The 23224-nt window shown below is 39.0% G+C and overlaps 1 protein-coding gene across 3 annotated transcripts in view; it reads right to left on the reverse strand.

Moving 5' to 3' along the window:
* Positions 1 to 20032, reverse strand: part of KIF5B (kinesin family member 5B) — a 48944-nt gene extending 28912 nt beyond the window's left edge. For 2 of the 3 annotated variants that reach the window (XM_006053552.3, XM_025264309.3), the window contains exons 1-9: positions 19470 to 20031; positions 12037 to 12124; positions 4279 to 4352; positions 3175 to 3279; positions 2644 to 2692; positions 2062 to 2117; positions 1889 to 1976; positions 1625 to 1749; positions 230 to 334 (exon numbers count right to left, since the gene is read on the reverse strand). In XM_006053552.3, the coding sequence (XP_006053614.1) occupies positions 230 to 334; positions 1625 to 1749; positions 1889 to 1976; positions 2062 to 2117; positions 2644 to 2692; positions 3175 to 3279; positions 4279 to 4352; positions 12037 to 12124; positions 19470 to 19595 (816 nt within the window). In that variant the 5' untranslated portion in view covers positions 19596 to 20031. Of the gene's footprint in view, positions 1 to 229; positions 335 to 1624; positions 1750 to 1888; positions 1977 to 2061; positions 2118 to 2643; positions 2693 to 3174; positions 3280 to 4278; positions 4353 to 12036; positions 12125 to 19469 lie in introns of all 3 variants that reach the window. The other variant, XM_044928070.2, reaches the window with a different exon arrangement.
* Positions 20033 to 23224: the final 3192 nt, after the last annotated feature.

Consider the following 23224-nt stretch of genomic DNA (forward strand, 5'->3'; position numbering starts at 1 on the left):
AAAAAACCAAAGAAGACAAATGGGTTTCTCAGTAATAAAATATGTTGTAGTTATTAAAATGGGAATTTGATATACACACTAATACTATAAAATAAATCCCTAAAAGACAACTTATTCATACCTATTCATTCAGTGAATCCCTCTCACTCACATCCATCCACATGTATGTATGTTATCTATGTTTAACTCCCCATTAGACAACAGGGAAATAGAAAACAAGTGTACTCACACTACCCTCAGCCAAAGCAGAAATGACATTTCCAAGAGCAGAAAGGGACTTGTTGATGTTCTTAGCTTCATCCAGCACAGCACCTTCAGCACCAGTTTTACTAACCTATACATAAGATTGCAAAAGAATGAAACAAAATTATGTTTCAGTGATTTTAATTTTCTAAAGCATTCAGAGGTCATCAATAACTAGTAAAAAAGAAAAGGGAAAGCTTCAAGACTTTGTTTGCCAAGTATTTACCCTAGTAGTAGCAGTGAAAGTCACTCAGTCATGTCCGACTCTTTGCGACCCCATGGACTATACAGTCTACGGAATTCTCCAGGCCAGAATACTGGAGTGGGTAGCCTTTTCCTTCTCCAGGGGATCTTCCCCACCCAGGGATCGAACCCACGTTTCCCGCATTGCAGGCGGATTCTTTACCAGCTGAGCCACCAGGGAAGCCCCAGTATCTACTCTAAGCTATCAGTATTTATCAAGTATGACTTTTCTGAGACCTTGGGTTTTTCTGCATAACAAAAATGAGATTAAGGAGATACCAAATTTTATTTTTAGGTGTGCTCATGAAATTAACCTATTTACACGTAAATGTATTGACAGCTTACTAATGTGTTAACCTCCTTCGATGCATGGGAAAATGAAACTAAAAAATTTACTAAAGCACAATGTTGATGTTGTGATGGTTAGAGAGAGACTGAATTTACATATATCAATTTTATACAAGCAAACTTGCTTCTATTAAAAAAATGTAAAATACATAAAGATAACAGAATAATATGTCAGCAATGATGCCTGAAGCAGCAGCTTCTCAGTATTTGCAAAATTAGAGATAGACTTTGAAGGATGTGTTTAAGATTTTTGTGTAGAAGGGAGCAGGTATATTATTCCAATCAGAAGAAAAAACAAATTAGCAGAACAAACAACAAAAAAAAGGTTACATAGGTCAGTATTAAGACATGTGAACTTATTTTGATTTTGACATAAATCAGACTGTATAGGACTATAATAATTAAATAATCCTCCAAAAGGAGTACGGCGAAATCCAAAAGGACTTATTCATGGACAGTTTTTAGAGGGAGGCCATTGTCAGTGTGAATAAAATAGACACCAAAAATTAGGAAAAGGATACCTAGTAAAATTCTTAATGACATACATTCAACACACTACCAATAAAGCATAAACCTACGTCAAGGATAACACTTATTGGCAGAATTGGATTATGGCCTAAAGGACAGTAATTTGCAATGACGAAACACTGGCATAAATGCTTATAACTCTCAAAAATACTACCAAACCCAGTTTGATACGCATTTTCAAGATTTAACAATGAAAAATACATAAGCCCAAATCTGAGCTGAAGTTCATTAAAAATGCTTCATCGGAATATAAAGATTTTACCTTTTCACTACCAGCTAAATCCACCAGATAAAGTTTTCCACTCAGCTTTTGTTCCGTTTGCGTGTTCTCTTGTTTTACATTAATAAGAAATATACTGTGACTCCTAGAGCTATGTTCATTCATATCTACAAAGAAATCACACAACCAAATATCAACAAACAAGGCTTTCCCTTACTAATAATTTCTAAAGCATTATTTCACCTAAGAAAAATCAACTTTAAAGCAGTCTATACCTTAACTAGTATTACTAAATATGCCACTTACTTGTAACTGCTACATGTCTGTTAGATTTTCCTTCATCTATGGTGTCCATAACTTCATCTGGACTACATACAAAACGTTCTGTACATCCCTGTAAAATAAATTTTTAAAGAATGTCACCACTCTTTAAAAAATGTTATTATAGGGCTTTTCTAAACATTCTGAATTATACCTACCTTTACATAAGGAACTCGATTTTTATCTTCATGAACTGAAAGATTGGTCTTTGAAACTGAAAAAGAAAAATAAATAATATTAACATTTTCCTAACTGCTAACACTGGCTGTGAAATAGTTAATTCAATTGTTTCTTGTTTCTCTCCCCATGCAGCCTAATAACAATGAACTTAAAAAAACATGAAAATATCACTGCAAAAGCAAGAGACTATAGAGAAGTAAGACTTATATAGAGACATAGAATTTTAGGTCCAGGCCAACCTCTGCCACTCATATTCTGAAAATAAGAACACTAAGTCAGACTGGTTCTGTGGTTTGCCAAGGATAACGTGTCTGACAGCTGAGAAAAGGTAAGAGCTTAAGACTCAGGCTCTGGAACTCCAGTCCAATTGTCTAATTACTACCTATGAAGCACCCACAAATATATGCTTTAAATAAGTTAAAATAGATTCAATTAAAACTTTGAAAGAAACATTTTTCAATGTTTCCTGTAATTCAAGTCAGTTTCATATAGGTTATTGAGAAATGGTCTCACATTTACAACTAAAGACAGTAATATCGAAGAGCAAGAACTTAACTTACCATCTAACAGGTCCCTTATCTTATCCAAATAAATTTCAAAATATGAAACCTAAAGGGCAGAGGAAACAAAGGGGGGAAAAATCAACCACTTAACATTACAAAGTAATTTCTTTACTTATTCATCAAATATTTTTCTACCCTGAGTGCCAGGTACCAGTGCCAGTGCTAGGGACAACTCAGCTACAGCTCATATTCTGATGGGAAGCCTTAAAATCACTCAACTCTTTATGTAACTAAAGTGCATTTTCCACTAGGTATCTTCATCTAAAATTAGACTCCTTACGTCTAATTAGTCAGAACTTTTGAGCTTTGTACCAAAACAAACTCCTTTATCTTAAAGAGGAGGCAGCTAAGGCAAGAAAGACTTGGCTTACTCCTTTACTATGTCAGAGGAAGGGTCTGAGTTTACTAATTCTAATAATCTTTCAATTACACCTGCCCATAATTTTTAAAATATTTTTTAAAGAAAAAATATTGAACAGAATTATTCTAGATATAAAATAAAATACCACCTTTCCCCAATGATTTTACCTTAATATGAAATTCCAAATTTTCATCCATGGAGTAAATATAATTAAAAATATCTTGCACTATTCTTGGAATAATTCCCATGCCTTCTGGATCATGAAGTTTACCCTAAACAGAAAACAAAACTAGAGTTCCTAAATAAACTGTAACATACAAATTAAAAATCAAAACTTTTAATTTACAGTTCATAGTCAAGAGAGGATAGGAATTCTAATTGCTGCTATTTTTTTGGTGAAAAAAATGTGGCTGTACAAATACCTAAAAAAAAACCAATTCAACTGTTACATCTTTTGGTAAGTTACATATAAATAATGTACACTAATCATACAGTTACCAATTGATCTTAGCCTTTTCTTTAATCATTAGATTCAGATGATGCAATTTGTGAATGAACACATTCCAGGAAAATGTTTGTGAGTTGCTCACCATTTAAATCTGCATCATTCTATCTACTTCAAGTCAAATTCATCCAAGTGCTAAGAATGTCTTTGTTATCTGACTTTAATATGATGAAAATAAATGAGTGACTCCAAAATAAGTAATCATTTACTTTACATATGTAGAATGCTCAGATAAATGATAAAAGCAGACACTCTGTAGCAGAGGCAGGTTATAGGATGTTTTCTAGAAGCAAAGCTCGAGCAGGTTTACATTCATTATTAATAGCAGTGCTGATAATTTTGGAGCCCTTATTATCAGAGGGACAAGTACCTGGCTAGAGGTTGGGAAATGAGACAGATGCAGAGACACAACCAAGGAGAGAAAGAAAAAACCCAAGTGCTCCAAATAGAACTGAAAACACATAAACATTAAAAATTTCAAAATTCCCCATTATAAGGTGACAGAGAATTCTTATTTAATTCTAAGACATGCACAATTTTGTGGTTATGTGGCTAAAACAAAGCTCAATATGATTTCATATATAAAATTTCTATTCAAACTCAGGAACTGATTAGATTCTAACCATGTTACTCATATATAATTTGTATGAGACAAAGCAGTAAAGAGTAAATAAAGCTGTTTAAGCATGATAAAATGTCACAAATAATGAATGAATACACTGTATGTGCTGCAAACTACATCCAAATACTGATTAAAAAACATTACCTCCATTGTGTGTGTCTTCCCAGAAGATGTTTGTCCATATGCAAATATGGTTCCATTGTAGCCTTCAAGTACATCTATGAGAAAATAAGAGCTTTAATATACCAGGGGGCTTTTTTCCTTAAGCTAGATCATTAAAGGAAATTAGTAAGAATATATAATAGTAATTTTCTTAGTGAGGATTCACCTAAGGAATTCCTTTCTCTTTATCCCAAATTACTGTCTGTTGTCAATAAGAAACAAATTTTAAATTCCATTGCTTATAATCATCTCTCCTGTCAATGTACATCTTAGATGTCAATGCAACAGTATTCTACAGCTTTACATGACCTAAAAGGAAAAAAATGCTCTGCCAGTTTATGTACAGATATGAACTAGCTTTTAGAAGGAAGACTGATCAGTGGCCTACAGGTGGTTAAAATCCACAATATTCCTCCTCATACAAAGTATAACAAGCCCAGTCCCATCTCAAAATCAATTATAAGAGAGTTTCTATGGAATTAAAAAAAAAACAAACCACACAATTTTTTTTTCTAGCCCTTTGTGTTCCCCAAGACCTACCATTAACATTTAAGCAGCTTCTTTTACTAGGCTAAGGAGTGGTGGTGGAATATGAGTGAGCAAGGTGACTTTTGGTTTCCAGTTTTGGGGATTCAGTTTGTTGGGGACTTTTAAAATTGTTTTTCCTTGTTTTCGTGAAAAGAAAGGTACTATAAAATCATATACTATTTTAGAGGAAGCCAAAGTACAAACTGAGGCCTCTGCTGGACACAGCAGATGGTAACAGTGGAAAATAAATTTATGATAAGCAAGCAAATTCTTGTCTTTTTTTAAATTGACTATTTATAAAAAGAAAAAGAAAAAAAGGAAAAAAAAAGGTCCCAACATTGGTCATGACTAACTAGATATTAGATTTGCTATAGAAATATTTATTTATAAGAAAAAGAAGGTATTAGTACTTATGTCTCTTAGAAGATTTTAAGAGACTCAAACATTTGAAACTTCCATTCAAAATCTTTTCAGTTTCATGAAGAGAAGCAAACTAATTTCAGGAATTACATTTAAAACAGATTAACATTGCAGTATTTCTGTTAATAATTCTGAAGATGAAATCGTCTGGGGTAAAAAAGAAGCACTAGACCCTTTCCAATCTACTTCTTTTATATATAACTGATCTCTGTATATCAATATCACACCCTCTGCAAAAGATCTTTCAATCGATCACACAAAATCTAAGGATAAACTCCAAAGTTTTATTAGATCTATACATGAATGTTCATCCATGCTATGATCCAATTACCTAGCAACTGCCACAATAACTACTTAATAAATACTGGTAGATGAATGAATAAATGACTTTCCTAAGATCATATAAATAGCGTATGTCTATATGATATTAAAAGTAAAATGTGTTAGGTCAAACACATTTATGTTAGGTGAAATGTTAGGTGAAACATTACATGAGGGCTTGTAGGATAATAAATGTATGCAATATGTTTGTATTTGGGACTTTAAGCAAAGCTTAAAACTTTTACATGATAACAGAGATTATGGAATAGTCAATCTTCAAATATTTACTGAAAACTATAATCTAGGGTCTCTGTCCTGGGAGCAAGGGATAGAACCAGGATTAGCTGATTTATAGAGGCACCAGGCTATCATTAAAGTAATAACAGTGTTATCAATTAGGAAAATAATCCCTTCCTTCCTACCTCCAAATCCATTCCTGACTTTTTCTTTCTAGATTAATTTGTCCATGTTTTTTATAAAAAAGTGTAAACATACAGAAAAACAATGAATTTTACAGTGAACAACCCTATAATCAGTACTATCAGTTCTATCAGTAACAGTTTATCATTTTACTGTTTGCCTTAATCATGTATCTATCCACCCATTTTATTTATTAAATGCATTTCAGAGACTTCAGTACATTTCCATCTAAATACTCCAGCACGCACACACCACTGGCTAGAACTCAATGTTTCGCAGTTTTGTTCTTCAGAGGTAAAATTTACATACGATGAATATTTTAAAAGTATAGACCTTTAACAAACACACACAAATAATACTCTTCTCTTTGAAAACCCCAGAATATGCATCTATAAGCAATAAAATTAGGGACCTTTGGAACTGGCTCTTGTTTGCTTTTTCAGCTCTATCTCCCATTATCCTTCCCCTCACACTGTTTTTATTGGTAAAAAATGGCTGAATTTGACAATTTCAGATGGTTCAACATCATAGTCATACCACAGTGTATGTCTTCCCTCAACACGGGCGATCCTTTCCACATGTGGACAGTCTTAGCCCACAGGCATCTCTGTCTGGAGGGCACACCTCACTCTCCTTCCTATTCCTGTGCACCCTTGAGACTAGCTTAGGCTTTACTTCTTCCTCCAATCCAATTCCACAAGCCACCTCCAAAGGAATCTGGGTAAAAGTCCCACCCTATGTGTTCTCGTAGCACCTACATTTTATCATAATACTGACCACTGTCTTCTTCATGAGCCTGTAAAATCCTTGAGGCCAGAGCTGTGTTTAACTCCTAGCACAGTGCCTCGCGCTTAGGATGAACTCAAATACTTGTTGAATGATTATTAACACTAAAACAGAGAATCTCTCTCACCTTTCTAAAGAGTCGCGCCCCTCTATACTTTTGCCTTTCTTGTGAGAAACAGATAGAGGTGGAACTATGGACAAGTAATACTTTCATACTTTGTAAACAAGAGAAACATACTTAGCAAGTCAGGCAATAGCTTACAACCTCGTAAAAGTCACTTAATCTCTCTGAACTTCAGCTTTCCCATCAGCAAAAATGTCTGCTCAGGGTAAGGCTGTGAGCATTAGAAGTCATCATATAAAATATTACTGCTAACATTTGAAAGCATTGTATGTCAGGCTCTATGCTCTTTAGTCGTTAAATCATGTCTAACTCTTTGCCACCCATGGACTGTAGTCCACCATGCTCCTCTGTCCGTGGGATTTCCCAGCTAAGAATATTGGAGAGGGTTGCCATTTCCTTCTTCCAGGGCATCTTCCCGCCCCAGGGATAGAATCTGCAACTCCTGCATTGCAGGTGGATTCTTTACCACTGAGCCACCAGGGAAGCCCTGAGGCTCTAATAATCTTTCATGTATTAATGTATTTAATCCTCACAAAACTCTATGCAAGGCACTATTTTATTCCCATTTTACAGATGAGAAAACTGAGAAACTGTGGCCTACAGTTCCACACCTAGTAAGGTAGAGCTGGGAGGCATTCCAGACAGTCTTGGCTCCAAAGACACACTCTCTTAGCTACCACACTACATTCTCAAGGAACAGAAGAACCAAAATGAACACATGGCAGGCTACATCTGGAAAAATTAAAATGGATACAGTGGCAGACAGTCCAGGGCAGGAAGCTATGGTGGGAAACTAGGGAATCTGAGGAGGCCTGGTAAGATGCCTGGCAAACAGCAAATGCTAAGTAAATGACAATTACTTTACACCGGGAAAACCAACTGGTAGACATCACTCAGGTTCAGGACTCAAGAGAATAAAAGTGGATAAACCATGTTCAAAAGAAAAAAAAAATTTATCTAATGAATCTACAAAAAGGAAAAGGTTATAGCCCTATACATAAGCTAAATACTTGTACATAAATTTATGAAACAACACAACCCTGGTGGACACTGAGGGAGCCGGAGAACACTAGCTGCTCTCACCTCACACCTGGCAGCTTGCTCCTCGAGTCCACATCTCAGGAGAAACACCAGCTCACCCAACACTGTGTTGATCCCTGCCTACCAGTTTCTAACCATGGCCCTCTACTTGATCTGTGTGCCAATGAGTGTCCCAAGTCCAACCTGCCATGATTTAACTGATTTTTCTGTCCTCACACCTCATCATTCTCCCCCACCGTGTCACTCTCCTTAAATCTATGTATTTATTAGAAACTCCACCTCACTTGTATCTTGTCCAGGACAAGTCCTACCAGCTACTACAACCAGGCTCCTCCAAAGTGGTAGAGTTTCTGGGTGAAGATAAAAGGAAAATGTCATAGCCCCATGATATCTTTCTATAAATTACAAAGCTGGCACAGGGAGAGAGAGACAGAAACCTTCCATTGTAACTTGCTTGAAATCTAATTTTATAGAGCGAAAATATCTATACAGGTTATGAATTATCCCAAGTTCAGTTGTGCCTAAGTAATTATCCTTAGTTCAGAGTGAATTAAGAAAGTAATTTCTTTTCTTAGAGGATAAAGGAAATGAACAGCAGTTGCTATCTGTTATATTGTTTACTTCATACCAGGTCCTGAGTGAAGACCTTAATCTTTTTAAATCCTTACACTATGCTTATTATAGAGGAAACGAAGATTTGGAAAGCTTGGGTGACTTGCCACAAGTCACAAAGTTAAAAAGTGGCAATGCCCGGACTTCAACCTCAATTTGTCTGATTCCAAAGCCTGTGTTCTTAATCACATTGCTAAGAAGGGAACTGCTACTCAGAACTCGGTTCCAAACAGTAAAGCAGAAATCTTCTGTAAAAGGTAAAAAGTAAAAGGGATCAAAATGTTGAGGAAAAGGACAGAGATTAAAAAAAAAAAAAGGAATGAAGTCATCTTAGAGTTGTAAACAGGAATGAAATAGAATAAAAGGTAGTAGAAACAAGTACCCTAGATGTCAAGACAATAGACCATAGAGTTCTGAGAAAGTAGGTACGAGCCTCTTCTTAAGAGACTACACCACTGAGAATGTACAAAAGAGATAAAATCACTAGAACAATATGAGAAAGGTTAAGCCCAGGATAAGCAAATTTTACAAAAACAAAAACTAAGGCCCTAAAGAGAGCTTTTAAAATGTTCAGAAGAAGAATAATGAATGAGTAGACCTGCAATGCCTAAAGAGATGACTATGTCAATAAATGACATACTACCATTTTCTACAACATCATCTGCAAAATGAACAGAAAAAACACTGCTAAGAGGGAGTTTGGGATTGAGGTGGGTAGGATGGTCAAAGAATGGTTTTAAATGAGCTCAGGTTTCTAGTTTTAAGAGAATTACATCCCAAGGACAAACATTTCACGAAAGTCACAGAGAACGGAGGTAAAAGAAGATGACTAACTTGCAAATACTACATTCATTTTCAAAAAGTGAAAAACGATGGATTCTGGGAACGGCAGACAAGTATACCAAAATTTCACTAAGGAAAAACTATGGCTGAACTAATCTCATTTACTGTTTGGTCACTACACTAGTACGTGAGGAAAAACCAGTCATGCACCATGATTTCACAAAAGGGTGCAGGCTTTCCATCATATTCTTGAGGATATGTTGCCAAGCTAAGAATTAGACAAATGTATAGGTAAGAGAATTTTAAGTTAGTTAAACATCCAGTGTGATTAAATAACCGCCAACAGCCATATTCCATTTTTAGAAGATTAGGCTAAGGACCACGGTCTATTAAGCACTTTTAAATGATTCACAGTAATACTTTCCAAATTCCAGTGTGCTTAACGACCTTAAAAAAAAAAAACAAACGCCTTCAATATCCTTGACACTGTAACAGACTTATCAAAATAGGCTGATAGCCAATTTAGATTCGTAGTAAGACAACTGTAAAAACAAAACTCAAAATAGGATTATGAGCTAAAATGACAGAATAGAATTTGCACTTTAAAGGCTTGCATGCAGATTTTAAAATCTACAATGCTCAAGTGCAGACTGGGTCTAATGCTGGCTGGAGCAGATATGAAAATGATTCATACATTTAAACTGCCCGTGAATTCATGAATCAATAACTTTATAGTATTTAAAAAACTAAAGTAATCTTATGCTGTACTGATGACAAAACTGCGCCAAAATCAAAGAATGTAGCGTAACTGCGCCCCTGACAGAGAGATCCATCTGGAAAACTATTTGATGCTTACAACAAAAGACAATGCTGTCTATTCCTCTTTCTTGCAATTGTTTACAGAATCACCAGTTAATTCTCCTTCCTGTCCACCATCTCACACCGATCCCATTCCTGCTGTCACCCTTGGTGGCTTCATGTGTAAGTAGTGAGTGATCCCATTAGTAGATGTCCGTGTACCAGATGACAGCCTGGCCTCTCAGATTCTTACCCTAATTTTCTCCACAGTCTTATCCTTTTCTCCTTTAGATACCAAGTCCATCGTCCCACTCCTTTCATTACCAACTGCACTGCGTTCCGAGCATCAAGTATTTACTTCCTTTTACTCCTTCTATTACCCTGATTTCAACAAACCTTTGACTCCACTGAGACTATAATTTTACCACCTTTTTCACTGTCCCATAGTAAATCACCCCCTTCCCTAGCAACCGGCATCCTTCTCCCCCTCAGCCAGCTTAGATTCCACAGTTCACCATTAGCCTCACTCTCCTGACTACATCTCCTGCCCTCCTCTCCTTCTTGTGTACTTCCTGGCAAAACACAACTGGGTAAACTCAACTCTCTGGCAGCTAACCTCAAGTGCGCTCTTAATGCTACCTGGCAATCTTGCCACATCTCCCTAATCCATTCACTTCCACACTGCTAGACGACTTTATACCTTTTCCTCACACTTCCTCCCCCACCACCCTCCTCTGTTAACAACTCTGTTCCCTGTATCAGAGACAAAACAGAATTAATATGAAATGAACCTTTTCCTTCCATCACAGGTATAACCTACTTCTACCCATAAACTGTTTCCTCCTGTTACTAGATGAAATGTCTGTGTTCCTACTTAATCCTAACCTAACGATCTGATACTGAATCCCAACCCCACTAGCTTGGTGAACAATATAAGACAGATGCTGCCTCAATCTGAGAAGTATTTTTTAACAATTAGAGCTGTCAAAGAGTGAAAGAAATCATTTCACAAAGCAATAGTTATTTAATCATCAGATCCTTTTGATATAAGATGTTTCTGCACTTATTTTTATATATAAAGTTTATTAACAAATCCATATAATCACAATGCCCTCTCAGTTCTAAGATTCTGTTTTTAGAAAATATCTTAGCATAGGTTAATGGTGTTAATAGAAATGTACACACTTTTCTCATCTTTGGCACCTCTGGTGAATTCCTCAAGGGTCTCTCATTTGACTACAGGGCAAGTCCCCGGGGAAGGAATAACACTGCAACAGGGGAATGACAGGCTGCCATTTCCTATTACTTTACAGAAACTTGTCTAGTAATTCTGTCTTCATTCTCATGCTACTGTATTTCTAGAACAGCTACCTTAGAAACTCTCTTGGGAATATTTAATAGAACTGCATATTCCAAGGATATGTATGCTGCTGCTGCTAAGTCACTTCAGTCGTGTCTGACTCTATGCGACCCCATAGATGGCAGCCCACCAGGCTCCCCTGTCCCTGGGATTCTTCAGGCAAGAACACTGGAGTGGGTTGCCATTTCCTTCTCCAATGCATGAAAGTGAAAAGTGAAAGTGAAGTAGCTCAGTCGTGTCCGACTCTTCGCAATCCCATGGACTGCAGCCTACCAGGCTCCTCCGTCCATGGGATTTTCCAGGATATGTATACAACATTGTAATTCTCATAACACCCTTCAATAGGCATTGTACATAAATTATTTCATGAAATTTGAGCAACAGGGTGTAACTATATTTGACCTTTTTATTATCTGAACTTCTGCAACTAACTAAAAAGAAAGGGAAGGTAAAATGAAAAAAAAAAGAAAGCTGGGTAAATCGAAGAGATCACAAACAAAATTGGACTTACTGCTGGGATGACTTAGAAGGTATATAATATATTTACCTTTAACAATCTTCTTTGCACAGTCATTATACACTTGCTCTTGAGATGTGTTTGACTGGAACACCCGGTCAAATGCATAAGGCTTGGACTAAAAAACAGAAACAAAAGTTTCAACTATACAAATTAAATGTGAAACAGACATTTCTAAGCTCCTTTAAAGACATCACCATATATTTAACCTTCAAAATAGGATACCTACTATGCATCACTTGGAACCTTTCTGGAAAAAGTCCTTACTTAGGGCCCAGAACAAACTCACTACAATAAACTCCACAAAACCAAGTATGTCTGTTTTAGTCTTTGTTGTATTTCCAAGGCCCAGCACAGAAATTAAGTGTTACTATGGTGGTCACTCATACTGTTGAGTGATTGTTACTTATGTTACTTAATGAGTGTCTTTTCTGGCAGATAGAGACTCTATTTGCAACACTAACTCATCCTGCAGATAAGGAATTAGAATCCTGAAAGGTCCAAATATGTAAACAACAAAATTAAAATTCAATCTCAAGTCTCCTTTCAGTTCAGGTTTCCTTCCATTATTCCACTCAGCTTTTCAGTGTAGTGCAACAGCATTTCAACCATTCATCCATTTAAGTATTTATGGAATGCCAGTTATGTGGGACACCACACCAGGAAGATGACCACTACAGATTCACTCTCTGCTTTAGTGGAAATAACAGCGGGGCAGATACCAGACAAATAATTGACTAGAATTCCATCCTGCACAAGAGGGTACTTCAGAAGGGCTATGACAGCACTTAGGGGAGAACCTGAGACTGGGGAAGGCAGAAGAACAGCAGAGAATCACTCTGGAGAAGGGATGTTAACGAACCAAAGAATAAAGAGCACACCAACTGTCAGTCTCCTCAGTGTTACTCATGAGGGAGAGTGAGTGTGGGGAAGTACTCCAGGCACTGGGAACAAGATGCTTAAGGAGCCTGAGTTTGAAAGGAACTTGGAGCGTCAAGAAACCAAAGGATGTTGTTCAATCTCAAGTGCAAGGATGCGCAAATCAAATGTCAACATGGTTAAAAAGGCAACTAACATTTTAACATTATTTTTAATAGTTTTGATTTTGTGGGTCCCTTAAAGGGCCTAGAGAATACAATTTGAGCACAGCTGATACAGCTTGGGAAGGAGCCAGAGGTATGAAATGAAAATCAGAGAGTATACTATCCATGCAAGTCAAGGAAGAATTTTCAAGGAGGTAGTGACTATCTCATACATAGTGGAGAGGTCAAGGCAAAATTGAAGACTCCAATGACAAAGATCAGATTGGAAAGAGGTGAAAAAAGAACAGGAGGTAACAGAACAGAAATCTAGCTGTGGCACAAAGAAAGCTATGTTTTATGATGGGCAAGATCCGAGCAAGTTTAAAAGCTGGCAGGAACAATTAGTAATCTGAGAGGAAAAGTAAGCATCTAAAGATAAGAGAGGGAGCATGAGGATTCTCAGCACTGAAAGTAAGTGTGTGCCAGCTCTCTGCTGCTGCTGCTAAGTCGCTTCAGTCGTGTCTGACTCTGTGCAGCCCCATAGACGGCAGCCCACCAGGCTCCCCCATCCCTGGGATTCTCCAGGCAAGAACACTGGAGTGGGCTGCCATTTCCTTCTCCAATGCATGAAAGTGAAAAGTGAAAAGGAAGTCGCTCAGTCGTGTCCAACTCTTAGTGACCGCAAGGACTGCAGCCTACCAGGCTCCTCCGTCCATGGGATTTTCCAGGCAAGTGTACTGGAGTGGGGTGCCAGTGCCAGCTCTCTAGTCTCTTCTAAAGTAAAGGAAGGGAACTAGGCCCCAAAATAAACAATCATGACCCCAGAAAAAATCCTTCACCTTGCAGAATACTGCCCAGGGTCTTAGCTAAAAACGATCATAGTTTTTAGAAACTATACCCCACAACTCCCCTCCCCAAAGCTTGGAATAACACTAACAATGACACAAACAGCCCCTAAAGGCCAAAGCCATTCCCAATTCCCCTTCTGGCCTCCCACCAGACAGGCTGGAAGCTAACCACTTGCTACCTGAGTCTCCTTGTAACTACTGGCCACATGACCCAGCTCTAGACACTATGAAGTGACAGTCTGCTAGGAGGTGTCTGGGAATCACTTCAGCCAAAGCATCCTTTCTGGGATGAATGTCTGGAACTGGAGCATCCATCTTGCAAACAAGAAAGATATGATGATGAAAAGTCAATAACTAAGGATGACAGAGGGTAACAGAGTCAGCAAGAAGTAAAGGTCCAGATCCAGACTTCCTATGTGAGAAAAATAACCTCTTATTTATTTAAACCACCATTAGTTTGTTTTCTCTCTGCAGCTGAAAGCATTCCTGAAGGATATACTCAGATGATATTGATTTGGCATCAATTAAATGTAGGCTTCTCAATGTATTAATTATTTTTTGGCTACAACACACATAAAGTGTCTTTCTGCTAAGACTCCAAGACACTGACATTCAAATCTACAGGTGTGGCTAATAAAAGACAATCTACTATTTCACTGATGGCGCAAAATGTATTCATGATAATTCTGAAAACACAAGTTCAAAATAACAGAAATAAACTATATTTATATTTTGTTCTATCAAAAAAAAAAAAGTATTTTTCTCTCTTCATTTACTCAGCAAACATTTATTTAGTATCTATAAGGTATGAGAACTGACGCTGAAGCTCCAATACTCTGGCCACATGATACAAAGAGGGACTCATTGGAAAAGACCCTGATGTTGGGAAAGATTGAAGGCAGGAGCAGAAGAAAACAGAGGATGAGATGGACGGCATCACCGATTCAGTGGACAAGAAGTTTGAGCAAATTCCAGCAGATCGTGAAGGACAGGGAATCCTAGCATGCTGCAGTCCACGGCGTTGCAAAGAGTCAGACATGACTTAGTGACCAAACAACGACACAGTATGAGATATTGTAAGAGAGTAACACAATTTTAGAAATGACATTTAATTAGTATGAGAGTAGGGCACAAACAACAACAGAGGAGAAGGCTGGATAAATTATCAAACAGTAAGAAAGAAAGAAAGAAAGAAAGTGAAGTCGCTCAGTCGTGTCCGACTCTTTTCGACCCCATGGACTGTAGCCTATCAGGCTCCTCTGTCCATGGGATTTTCCAGGCAAGAGTGCTGGAGTGGATTGCCATTTCCTTCTCCAGGGGATCTTCCCGACCCAGGAATCAAACCCGGGTCTCCTGCATTGCAGGCAGACGTTTTACCATCTGAACCACCAGGGAAGCCCCCAAGCTAAGCACTTATATAGAAGGACTGAATGTAAGTGATCAGTAATGTTAACTGATTTGAAACAGAGACAGCCTCCACCATTAGCGAATTCACGAATTCTAATTTTGCTTGAAGAAACAAGTTAATCAGTAGAAGTTAGGTAACAGTATGACAACTGCATCCTTCCAAAATAAGGCAAATGATATTTTATTAAAATAAACATTTAAACAATAAAAAAAAACACCACTGAAGTCCTATCTTCAGTTTTACATTGACAAAAAAAAAAAACCAAACAAAAAACTGCTCACAAACATTTAGAAAGAGATATGCCAAAAATGACAGGTAATATAAAGTCTGCCTCAAAAGCTGATACTTTATGCAGCTGTTTATTCAGGCATCACCTCACACCAAATATGCAAACTACCACTGTATTAGAGTAAGAATATGAGCATGCAGATATAAAGATAATAAAGCTGGGATTAAGTGACTTTTTAAAGTTGGTGGTGGTGGTTTAGTGGCTAAGTTGTATTTGAAGTTATACCACTGTTAAATAAAAAACTATCTTCAGTGCTTAGTATTAAGTTGACAAAATAGCCTTACTTTAATTCCAAAACTGAATTATAATTTTCTTAAATAAAGCAAATGTGATCCTGGCTTCCTGGATGAAAAATGAGACTTGTGAAACATAAAAACTATTTCTAATGGTCTATAACAAAGGTACATCCCATAACTAATAATCTTTCAAATAAATTAAACACTCATGATCTGGATATCCATATCTTTAAAAATTTGGCCCTTGGTCTTGAAATATACATTATGCAGCCTTTAAAAATGTGTATCTTCAAAAATACTCCAACTCACAAGATGTATTCACATCTAACTTAGGCTTCAAGGAGACAAAACCAAACAGGAATGTTTATTTACCTTAGATTTCTTAAGTTCAGTGGTTCCTATCTGAATCTGCACAGACCAGGCTGAACACCAAATTTGGTTACAAAGGACACACTTCTGGCAGGAATATGTCTTTCTCTGGAATTCTGAATAGTGATTTTCAGATCACATGGGATTACATCATATTAGATTTTCCTTAGTTAGACACTGATGTGGGCTAACATTCTGCAACTGTAAAGGTATATTATGATGGCTCCTTTTTTCAATTTTCATATACAAGATAATCAGGATCGAACACCAAATCATCGTTCATTTGAAAGGGGAAACTGTGCTGTGCTGGAGGTAAGAACTAGGTCCAATTTCAATGAACCACAACAGTCCATTTTGGATTCTGGCAGCCTCTACAGTATACCATATAAGGAATGATAGTCAGTAAAGATACTTGATGCAAGTATGCATGTTCCACTTTTATGATGCATAAACAGATGAAGGAATAACTTTTCTTATTGATTTCTTTTATTCGGTGTTTTCAGCTGGCTCCTTTGAACTACAGAAGGCATTTCCCTTGTGCCCCAGTTTTTGTGGATCACAAGTTTGCTTATCTAAAGCAAATAGTTTTACCATATCACTGTCAAAGATCTTCAAAAAGTAACACATTTCTATTTCATTCAATATGTGATATGTATAGCACTTCACTGAGCATTTAATTACCAAAAAAAAAAAAAATCTATACAAAGGCTGCAAAGCACAGAAAGACACTGCAAGATTACACGGCCATGGGGTCACATCACATTAAAATCACTGACTACCTGAGTAACAGGAAAAAAGTTTGGACAATATATTGGAAACTGAACGTAGATGAAAATCAGAATCCTAAAAAATTATCTTCTTTGTGAGCACTGATTATACTTACAATTCGGTAACACTCTAAACTAAAACACTTATTTTTTAAATTTTGATTTAACCAGAAGTCTGTATACATAATGTTTTAAAATTATTTCAGACAATTTAATTTTAAATGCTGCACTACAGCAATTCCTTTTTAATCTATTTACTTTGAATCAGGGTCAGTATCCAGTAAAATGAAGAAAAAACAAGAGATGACTTTACCTAGAGGTTTTCTATTTCCACTCCCAGCTGCCATTACAAATTCTCAGACAACTTAGAAAAAAAAAAAATTAAAGAATGCACTTAAAAATTTTTTTAAAAAGAGATCTCAGAGTAATTAATGACTTCTATATGCAAAAGACTGGTTTCTGAAAATAACGAACTAAACATGTTGCCTTACATTTTCTAAAGCTGTATCACATTCAGTTGTAATATACTTCTGCTTATACTTAAACAAAAAAACCCAAAACGACTAAAATGCTTACCAGTTTATCTAAAGGCCAACTAACTGTACATTATTGATTTATGACTAAATTACTTGTCCATGATGTTTAATATCACCACTTAGATTAATTACTAAGGAAACCTAAGTAACGAACTTAAAATAACTTTATCCAAAGGAAACAACCTAAAATAAATGTGTGCTTCCTGTGGTAATTGTTTATTTTCTTTTAACTCTTTCCTCGTATCTTATGACATATTTGGCCTGCAATAGAAGGCTGTCTTCTAACCTAACCATAAAACATTTTGTGAATCCCAAATCTTACCATTACAACAAATAAATCTTGATAATACTATCGGTTTGGGTAAATAACCACAAAAATATATCTGAAGAAATAAGACAGCCTTAACACAAATCTGAAAGGAAAACAGCTTGGTTATGTCAACTACTGTAGAGGCTGAGTAATCACAAGAACTCTATCAGAAACTAATAGCCTACTAGTGTCGGCCAACCAAAAACCCAGGCCCGGTGAGCATCCTCTAAAATCACATGAAATAGCTCATCCTGAAGGAAAAGAATGATTAGTTTCGTGCATAACTCCTTGGCCTCTCCATGATGTCATTTATAGCAAGGGTTTTTCTGTGGACTTGTTAACAAAGAACCAGCCTGACAGTCTTCACACAAGAGCTGGCAGTTATTAGGAACCTAATGACTTGTTTGCCAAAACCCTCCCAAGCAATGTGGAGCTATGACATTAATCTTCTAGAGCTGAACTTGGAAACTTTCACATAAAAATTCTAAGGAACTTGAGTTGTGTCTTACATGTCAATGCTTCTAAACTTCAATGTTCCATCTCCTGTGATATTTGTCCCATTTCTATATTAAGATATTCAAACTTACACTAAATGGAAAGGCGAAAAAATTAACACTAAAATTGGGGAGTGTGATAGCAATGTAGAAAGATGGCATCAGCAATAAAGATGAATTTAATTTTTTGTCAGAGTTCATTGTTCTGTAGGCAGTTACCTTACTCTCCATTTTAATCTCCTTGAATTGGGAATCATTTTCAAGACCTTTCACGTTATGTTTCACATTACAAAAGACATTATCTCACCATCCTTGTGATTATCAAAGTCATTTTTCTTCAAGGCAGATCCTAATTGTAGAAGTAGGAATCTGATACTAACAAGAAATCTAGTTTACTGTTAAATTTTATGTATTTTTTTAAAAATCTGCTTTTATAATACTTTGATATACACACGAAAAGTTAACACTCTTTCCCGGAGTGCTACCCCATAAAACCCAGTTAGTCTCTCTGGGCACTTATTTAACCCAACGTTGATCGGCGAGATCCGCTGGTGGGTGAGACAAAATCGAGCACTCCGATTTCAAAAGAAAACTACTTTTTACAGCCCTAGATTCGCCATTTGTAACTGTAAACTCAAAAGCGGGTTGGGTGAACAATGAAGGGTACCAGCCTAACTGCGGCTGTTACGGTTTTCCTTCTCCCACGGAGGAAACAAGACGGTCTAACGCACATTTAAGATTTCTTTTAAGACTAAATATCATTACTAATTAAGGTTCGGTAAGGCAGATCCCAACGTTCTCGGCCGAACTCTGATCTATTTTATGAATGATAAATCTGAGGGGAAGGGGGTCCGACACACCGACTGCATCTACATCAGAACCTGCAGGCGCACAGAAAGCCGGCGAACGAGCACTCAACTGGTTCCCCGGCGGCTCCACCCGCGCCCCAGGTAAGGGAGTGCCTGGGACCCAGGGCGGGTGCCTCCCGTCCCCGGCGCTGCAGACCGGGGTGGGGCGACCCCGGAGTACTCGACGAGGCGCCGAGCCCCTCCCCTGGGCCGTCGAACCCCACTGGGGAGGCTGGGGCGCCCCAAAACTCGCTTTCCGCTCACTCCCCACTTCTCTCAACTCCCGGAGCGGCCGGGCCCGAAGGAGGGGCCCTGGGTGGGGACAGGGGCACTCACCGCCATCATGACCGTGTCTTCTCCCTGAAACTTGGCGATGTACTTATCGCCGCGGTTCACCTCCGACTCGTTGAGCGGTCTGAAGCGACACATCACCTTGATGTTGCACTCGGCCGGGTCCGCCATCTTCCCGGCTGCCGGGGCCCGAGGCCGGGAGCCACTCCCCGCCGCTCAGTCTTGGAGGAAGTAGGCCGAGCCGAGGGGGCTAGCGTGGCGAAGGCCGAGGGCCCGCGGTCCGCGGCGTCGCGCTTCCCCGGCGGGGCGGCCGGGACCTGGGCGGCAGCGCCCGGGCCGGCACGGTCACCCACAGGCTCACTTCCGACCCATCATGGCAGCCATGGCGGCGGCTCCTCAGCTTCTCCCTTGACTGGCGGGGCAGGTTGCTGGGCTGAGGGATCCCGGAGACCGGGAGCGCAAGCCCCTTTTTCTTCCTAGGAGACAGCAGGCCGGGCCCACCTTCGGCCTGCCCGGCTGTCGGCTCGCCGGCTCGCCGGCTGCAGGCTGACCACTCCTGAGGCCGCGGACGGGCGGCGGGATGGGCGGCGCGGACGGAGAACTGCGCACGCGCGGATGACCGGCGCCCCGGCAACCAATCCGCGGCCGCGCCGCTGCTCCACGCCGGGGTTGCAGGGCCAAGTTACCGGACGCGCAAGCGCAGAGTGAGCTATCGACCCCGCAGAGGATTCCACGGAATTAAGCGGTGCCCTAACGTTTTTTTCTGTAGAGGACAAGGGACCTTGTTAAAAGTGCTTGACGTTGTAGTTTAAGTAAAAAACTATATTCCTGTTAGGACGTGTTTGCTTTCTGTTTTGTCTGGAGATACATTGATTTCTAGCCCACCTTTTTAGAGGGCTTTGCCAGAAAAAGGAAGATTTGAATGAAGGGCGGGACGTGGTTTATGGTTCAAACGGTTGCTCATTCCTAAGAGAGGGGGTTGGGGAACAGGAATAAGAAAAAGGAAGTTTCGCCTAAGGAAAGGTGCTGAAGAAATGTGGAACAGTAGAGTAAGGTGGGAGAAGACCCCCAGGGAATTGGCGGTCCCAATGACTCCGTAATAATCCTATGGAACTCATCAGTCTCCACATCTGGAGTGTGAAGACAGAAAAACTGTAAAGACAATTAGGACCGCTAATCCTAGTCCCCGATTTTTGTTCGTAAAATGGAAGAGTAGGACTTACCTAGTGATCCAGTAGTTAAGAATCCGCCTTGCAATGCAGGGGGCAAGGGTTCCATCCCACTTGGAGAAACTAAGATCCCACCCAACATGCTGCTGCAGTGTGGCCAAAAATAAACAATTAAAAAAAAATAGAGGCGTGTACTATTGTTCAGTCGCTAAGCCGTGTGGGACTCTCTGCAACCCCACAGTCTGAAGCACACCAACCTTCCCTGTCCTTCACTACCTCCTGGAGTTTGCTCAAACTGATGTCCAATGAATCAGTAATGCTGTCCCACCATATCCTCTTTCGCTACCTTCTCCTTCTGCCCTCAATCTTTCCCAGCATCAGGGTCTTTTCCAATGAGTCAGCTCGTCACATCAAGTGGCCAAAATTTTAGAGTTTCAGCTTTAGTCCTTCCAAGGAATATTCAGGGTTGATTTCCTTTAGGATTGACTGGAGAAGACTCTGAGAGTCTGCTGGACAGCAAGATCAAACCAATCAATCCTAAAGACATGTACTATGAGAGAGCCTCCAGTTGTTCTCTGTCCTCCCCTGATCATGCTAATGCCTGCAGAAATGAATCCAGAGTCTAAGATTCAGGTTTATTGATCCACAGCAAAGGGGGAAGAGTTCACACCTTAGGCATCTTGGGACATCTCACCAAACACAGAAAAGGATGGAGTTGTTACAAAGCTTTGGGGGAAGTGTGGAGTTTAGGTAAATTTAAATGTATCTGTATTTTGATTGGTTCCAACAAAGCAGTGCTGTGTGATACCAGATCTGGACTACAAGTGGACCCAAAAAGTCTTGTTTCCTTGTAACTACAAAGTTAAGATAGATGTGGAGTATTGTCTCCAGAAACCCCTTTTCCACAGCTCTGCACCTGGCTTGAGAATCAATTGAGGCTACCTCTCTGTGTCTTAGACTCTTAGGTAAGGGTGGAATGTTCTCTTCTTACTGATGTAACTTTGGGTGGCAGTTTCTGACAGTCTATGATATTAGAACAACGTTTTCAGTAAGAAGGCAATAGTCAAAGAAGAAGGTTGTTGCAGCCAGTGGGTCACCAGTTTTCAACCTTTGTAGCAGGATCTCATTAAGGTTCTGTCCTCAGTCTTCTGCTCTTTGCTGTTGGAGCTCACTTCTTCAACAGCTGCTGGTGTCTCTTCTCTATAGCCCTGAGCTTTTCACCTGAGTGACGTTCCCATCTCTCCAGCTGTGTGCAGGCCACCTTGTTTAGGATACTTTCCCTTAACCTCAGATTTATTAGTATTCCAAAGATGAAATTACTCCCTGCCAATACTGAGTGCAACTACTCAGCTCTCCGTTTTTGATGATCAGCATCAACATTCTTCCATACTTCCAAACTTAAACAGTTCCAGTCACCTGTAACTCCACTGTTTTCTTCATCTCAGAGGTGGGAGTGGGGTTCAGGATGGGGGACATATGTACACCCATGGCTGATTCATGTCAATGTATGGCAAAAACCACTACAATATTGTAATTAGCCTCCAATTAAATAATATTTAAAAATCTACAGAAGAAAAACATGGGAGTCTGTATACCTGAAGTTCCTCAACTTCCATTCCACCATCCCCAGTTGTTCCCCAACTCAGAAGATCTGAGCAATGATTGTTCTAGAGCTGTGATTTTCAGACTGCTCCATGGAGTAGAGGATACAAAGAAGTGACTCAGGAGGTTTCACAGGTCTGGTAAGAGAAACCAGGTGGATGGAAGGGCTAAGTTGTGAAGCTCTGGGAAGCTCTGCTGTTGAACATCCTTTAGTTGCCTTTCAACCCTCACCTCTTTCCTCTTTCTGCATGACAGATTCTGGAAGCTCAGGCTTTATGAAAACAAAATCCAGAAAGGGAAGTATCTGCAAGAGCTTTCTGCTTTTGAATCTGACACACACACTTCTTCTAGGCGAGTGAGTGCAAAGAGCCTGACTCCACACAGAACCAGGAAGGAGAAAAAGGCTATGTGAAAAACAAAATGTTTCTTTTTCTTGTTCTTTTGCCACACCAAGTGGCTTGCAGGGTCTTATTAATAGTTCCTCAAGGGGCCTGAACCTGGGTCTTGGCAGTAAACGCACTGTTTTAATCACTGGACCACCAGGGAATTCCCAAAAACAAAATATTTCAAAAAATTGTTCCATCACACAAGTGAGGAATATCAAACAATAGGGTTTAAGTAAAATTTTCATAGGGAAACAAAAGATTGATTTTTAAAAAATGATTCATCTCAGTTTTTCTTCCAAATATATGAAAGATCAACATTATTCAACGTGAGCAGTGAGACAGTAGGTTTCCTTGAGAGTACAGTTTGAGACTCACTAACATAAGTTTTTTCCTTATGAAAATGTGAGTGGTATTTCACCTATACAGATTTAGAACATTAAATCTCCATTGTGGAGGTAGCCTCCAAAGATGGTGCTCTAGTGAACCATGCCTACTTGTATCTCATTGTTGTGCAGCCATTTTCCTTGAATCTTTTTAAATCTATTTACTTATTTATTTGGCTGTGCATGTGTGCTAAGTTGTTCAGTCATGTCTGACTCTGTGGACTCCTATAGACTGTAGCCCACCAGGCTCCTCTGTCCAT

The sequence above is a fragment of the Bubalus bubalis genome, chromosome 14 (genome assembly GCF_019923935.1).
Source record: "Bubalus bubalis isolate 160015118507 breed Murrah chromosome 14, NDDB_SH_1, whole genome shotgun sequence".
NCBI classification, from domain to species: domain Eukaryota; kingdom Metazoa; phylum Chordata; class Mammalia; order Artiodactyla; family Bovidae; genus Bubalus; species Bubalus bubalis.